The sequence below is a fragment of the Triticum urartu genome, chromosome 7, assembly GCF_003073215.2.
Source record: "Triticum urartu cultivar G1812 chromosome 7, Tu2.1, whole genome shotgun sequence".
Taxonomy (NCBI): domain Eukaryota; kingdom Viridiplantae; phylum Streptophyta; class Magnoliopsida; order Poales; family Poaceae; genus Triticum; species Triticum urartu.
The window spans coordinates 491,426,267-491,431,836 of NC_053028.1; the positions used below are offsets into that span (position 1 = coordinate 491,426,267).

At 48.7% G+C, this 5,570-nt stretch overlaps 1 protein-coding gene across 1 annotated transcript; it reads right to left on the minus strand.

The window, feature by feature from the left end:
- Positions 1-485: 485 nt before the first annotated feature.
- Positions 486-4,810, minus strand: LOC125522258 (receptor-like protein kinase HERK 1). Its single transcript, XM_048687334.1, has 2 exons — positions 4,485-4,810; positions 486-3,319 (listed from the first exon to the last, which is right to left on the minus strand). Exons 1-2 carry the CDS (start codon positions 4,518-4,520, stop codon positions 785-787), a joined length of 2,571 nt encoding a protein of 856 aa, XP_048543291.1. The 5' UTR covers positions 4,521-4,810; the 3' UTR covers positions 486-784.
- Positions 4,811-5,570: the final 760 nt, after the last annotated feature.

The following is a 5,570-nucleotide window of genomic DNA, read 5'->3' on the forward strand; positions in this document are numbered from 1 at the left end:
GTTTACTGGACCCTTTAAAAAAGTTTAAGGGTCGAATGATTTTGCTAGGTCTGTTCGGGCTTGTTTTTTCGGCTGGAACCGCAAAAAACGGTTATTTTGCGAGTTTGACTATTTATATGGGGTCTGCTAGAGATGCTTTTACTATTTCTAAAATAGATGGCTCAACTATTTCTAAAATAGATGGCTCAACTTTGTATTAACTTGGCTCAACTTTGTATTAACTTGGAACGGGAGGGAGTAGATGTGAGGTACGATGTAGTAACATAGTCGGACCCAAACATAATTATACCTCTAACAGCCCCAAACATAATTATACTTCTAACAGCGCTGAGCATCCGCCGAATCCTCTGGATTTGTTTCGAACGACCCGGCCTCCTAGCTTCATATCTTGAGAATTTATCGCTGAACAGCGGAAGATTGCACACATTGGGCTGCCACTCAGCATGATACTTTTGTTACTACCACAAGAGAGGAGAGTGCACCAGTTCCAGAATCCAGCGTTTAGCCGGATCATCATCATCATCATCAGTACATAAATATGGCTAGAGCCGAATAGATTCCATACATGAATGAAGATACCTATATCTGCTCAATCGTGTGCCCACAGAAGTGGCCGAGTGGGTAAGGTACGGCCATCAGAAATCCAAACCGTAGTTCAGTGCAATTACAAGGGATGAAACAACCAATTACACGTGACACACCTCAGGTAAACTTCAACAGGAAAAGAAAAATCCAAGGCTTGCTCACACCTCTACCGGTACCCTACAGGTCATCTGGCGCCTTTTCACCTCCCCTCGGCTTTGATCAGCTGAGAGAAAACCCGGCTCATCGACACGTCGGAGAGGTCGTGGTCAGGCTCGTGCAAAGCTCCGTCCTCCGCCATCGTCACGCTGATGCTCTCCATGGCACCGACGTGCTGAACCTGCGACGACAGGTCGACGATCCGGTTCATGCTGTTCACGTCCGACACGGTCGAAGAATCCACGTCCTGGAGCTGCAGGACATACTCCAAGTTCCAGAGGACGTCCCCCATCGACGGCCGCTCCACGCCGTAGTCTGCCAGGCACTTCTCCACCGTCTCACCGAACTTCCTCAGAGAGTCCGGCCTGATCGCGCCGGAAAGCTTCTGGTCGACGATCTGGTGCAGCTCCCCTCTCTTCTGCCACTTCATTCCCCACTCTGCCAAGTTCACCATTTCCCTCGGGAGTGAAGGGTCGATCACCGGCCTCGCACAGAGCACCTCCAGCATGACAACACCGAAGGAGTAGACGTCTGACTTCTCGGTCAGCTGCTGCCTTCGGAAGTATTCAGGGTCGAGGTACCCAAAGCTGCCCTTCACTGCAGTGCTGACGTGAGTCTGATCCAGCTCAGGCCCAGTCTTTGATAGCCCAAAGTCGGCGACTTTCGCGAGGAGATTCTCATCAAGCAAGATGTTTGCAGACTTGACATCACGGTGGATAATGGCCTTTGCAGAACCGGTATGAAGATAGTGTAGCCCCCTTGCTGCTCCAATGCAGATCTCCAGCCGCTGCTTCCAGTTGAGTGAGGGGTTGTCTGAACCATACAGGTGGCTTTTGACGGTTCCGTTCTCCATGTACTCATAGACCAAGATCATCTCATTCCTTTCATCACAGTACCCAATAAGAGACACCAGGTGGCGATGACGCAGACGCGAAAGGAGTTCGATCTCTGTCCGGAACTCATTCAGACCTTGCTGGGACTTGGGGTTTCCTCGCTTCACGGCAACCTTTGTGTCATCCCTCAAAGCTCCCTTGTAGACTTTCCCAAAACCTCCAACTCCAATCACCCAGCTCTCATCAAAATTGTTTGTTGCTTCTTGGAGCACATTGAAGGCGAAGCGATATCCATAGCTTCCATTCAGACCTGATGTTAGTGTAGTACCATAAGAAGTTCTACTTCCTGTACTGAGAGACGTGAGCCCATTGATAGAGAAAGGCATCCAGGTCTTGGAGTGCTGCTTGTCGTCGGTCTTCTTCCTCCGGCAAAGCAGTACCACAACAAGGACAATTATCAGAAGCCCAACAACCCCAAGGACTGAGCCAATAATTATGGGCAACTTTTTGTTTGAACCGTTATTCCCAACAGTGAAAGCAGAACCAGAGCCACTGCCCATCTTCATAATCTCAAGGCCATTCAGAATCCCATCAGGCAATGCATTGTTCAAGGTGGATGGACCAATACTGATGCTGAGCTTGCTCGACGCATCATTTGAAGAAAGAACCACATCAACATAGATAGCTGTAGCCAATTGATTCACCGATTGCTCTGAGAGATCAAGATCATGCTGTGCAAAGAATCCTCCCACATATGCATTGAAGTAGAGCTGGTTCAGTGCCTTGCTGACTATATCACAGAAGTGAAATCTTATCAGATAGCTGAAGCCTGCATCCACATCAAACTGCCATGTCATGTTGAAAAGTGCGTTGGATGTGTTTGAAGCCGCCAATTCTGTAGCTGTACTGTACACAATATCAGGGGCCGTCAGTGGAGTTGCTCCACCTTTCCTGTAGTTGATAGCCTTGCCATATTGAGCAGTTTTAGTCACACTGGGGTTCAGTATGTACTTCTGATCCTTCTGCCAAGTCCTCGAGAGGGTATCATTGTTCGGGAAGACCTTCGGACCACCCATGTTGACACGATACACTGTCTCCAGTGACTGTGTAGTCAAACCGCTGTATTGCTGCACAGGGTTGACCATATTGGCTACATCGGCTATGAGATCATCTGGAACAGAAATCACTTCAATTGCATTGATGAATGCAATTCCGTTTGACGGCTTGAAGGAAATGACAAGATGGTCACGTGTGATGTTCAAAGAGTATTCCTTGAACAGCGGCGCCGTCTTGTCCGGCTGCTGGAAATCACTGAGCAGGAGCACATCTTGGGTCGACACGGTGAACTTGGCGGTGGAGAGATCATAACTCTGGTAGATGAAGGGGTAGAAGTAGAGGCGAACAAAATGCCGCCCCTGCTTCTGGATAGGAAAAGTATAGGATGACGGGCTCGTGAAGATGCGGGCAGTCTGGTAAAGCACCGGGTTGTCAAACGAGGACACCCCGTTGGCCGAGGTGCCGGCAAGGATGTCTTGGGAGGTGGCCACGGTCACCGGAGCTGCCCCATCGGCAGCAAAGTCCCTCCCGAGAACCGTCGTGCCCTTGGCAGACCCACAGTCAACCAGGTAGCTGTCGGCAGGCTTGAAATCCACTGATTGTGCTTTGCAGATCCCAGCAGATGACCAGAAACACAAGATCGCCAAGGTCACCACTTGCAACTTCCTCCTTCCCATCATAATGTTGACCTGAGTGACGAAAAAATGTGCAAAATGTTTGAGATGACATGTACAATTTCAAGCTATATATTACTCCTCTAATAAGAGGATAAAAGCTGGATGTAGAAATATGCAGGAATTAGTAAAGCAAGACTGGCATGTATAGCGGATAGTAAGGCAAGAATATCAGATATACAGAACTGCACTGACTCGCATCCCCAACCAAACTAGTTCTAAGATCAACTGCAAAGTAAGTAGTGGCAAATTGTCAAAGTGCAAAGTAAGTACTCCCTCTGTAAGTGATCTAAACGCTCTTATATTTAGTACTTGCAAAAATTCAAAATTCCCTAGCCCACGGGATCACACCACAGGATCCCCACTGAGATCAGGACGAAGCAATAAAAAATAGTAAAGCAAACAGAATCCTAACTATGGAGGCGTTCTTCACACTTCTCAGGATGAAGAACTGGATTTGTTGGCCCACAGCAATGGAAAGGTCAAGACCAACTAGAACTACCCAAGCAAGCTGGGGATTCTTTACCAAGAAGAAATCAGTCCTGGTGGGAATGGGATCGCCGATCTCCCCTCCAGCCCAATGCAGCAGAAAGGGGAGGAGAGCTCAGAGCTGGATTGGTAGCCTCAGGCGTGGTGGGCGGCGCCAGCCAAGAGAGGGGATAAGTGGTGGGCGGCGCCGATTTGGGAGAAGATGACGGCGTGAGAGTTGGGAGGAGGTATGGACCAGACCACCGTTGCTGGTTGAGGTTTGGCAACGAGCGCCGAATTTATTCTACGCAGTATTGTTTATCAGTTTACATATGCTGGTATAAAATAATGAGGAATATGTGAATATCCAGAGTTTCTGTTCCATAATATCTCTCCCTTTTTACCTACTACGACGACGAGATTACTCACATCTTTGCATTCCATCTCATTCTCTTTGTGAGGTTGAAGGCATTTCCGTAGCCAACTTCAAATCAGAGCACGAAGAGCAGTACTGCTATTGATTTTTGTTTCCTGATAGTAGACTACTAGTAGTAGAAAATGATAAATAAAACCGTCCCGCTATTAATCCGGAGGGGAAAGAAAGAAGGAAGAAAAGAAGAGAAACAGCAACAGAAATGAAGAAGGCCGGCAAGAACAGTACGCTCGTGAAGAACACAAGAAAGAAGAAGCCGGATCCGGTGAACGCACGCACCTGTCCCGGCCCACCGGAGCGCCCCGCGGCGGGCATTCGGCGAGATCCGGCCCGAGATCGACGCCCCTCCGCCGCCAACCGCTCCAAGCGCCCCCGAGGCGGAGCAGCAAATGCGCCGGAGAAAGCGCCTCGAGAAGAGGCAGAGCCCACCACCACCGTCTGGACCGGACCGGAGGGAGCCGGCAGGGGAAGGGAGGAGATAAAGGTGGCTTTTTTCTTGGACTTGAGGAGTTTTCAGCTTTACTCGGAGCGAGAAAACGCTAGGCTAGAGAGAGAGAGGAGAGAGACGGGAGTTAAGAGGAGGAGGGCGAGGGGTGGCTGCCACCTTGGGAAGGAATAATAACAGCTAGGTTCGATTCAGCAGGACAGAAGCGCAGCCGGTGAGCTGAGCTGAGCTGACAGAGACGGTGCTGATGAGCTCTGCTTAGTTTAAGTAGGACTGGTTTAGTTTAGTTTAGTTATTATGCGGAACGAAACTCTGCTGTCTGATTATTGCGTCCGCCGCTGGGGTTCGGCGGTGGCTAAATTTGGGGAATCGTGCACATGCACATGGTGAGCCTAACCCTAACCCTAACCTAACCTGACCGTGTTGTTATTTGGCGCAAGCCGAGGCTCTGCTTTCTCCGCGCACTTGCAGAAGTTTACGGATTGATGCGAAGGCAACGCCAACCAGCGGTGAGGGAACAGTGGCTTGCACCGTAAGCTGTTGTTGCGGCCACGACTATCTTGCGCGCTTCTCCGCCCACATGTCTCGGCAAATGTGTCATATGATCGTATCTATCCTCGACCCCAAGAAGCGATCGTGAATTTCGGACTTTTTTGACGGGAGAAACGCATTTCGTCTTTTTCTCTTGGGAAATAAGGCCTTCTTTGATTCATGGGATAGGAATATTATAGAAATAGGAAAATCATAGGAAGTGAGATGACATACATCCCAATTTATATAAAGAAGGAGATGTCATTTATGCATAGGATAGAAATTTTTTCATTAAGTCTTAACTAATGTTTTTTTCCTCCAAAATGTGAAGGATTAATTCATATACTACTCCCTCTATCCCATAATATAAGAGCGTTTTTGACACTATT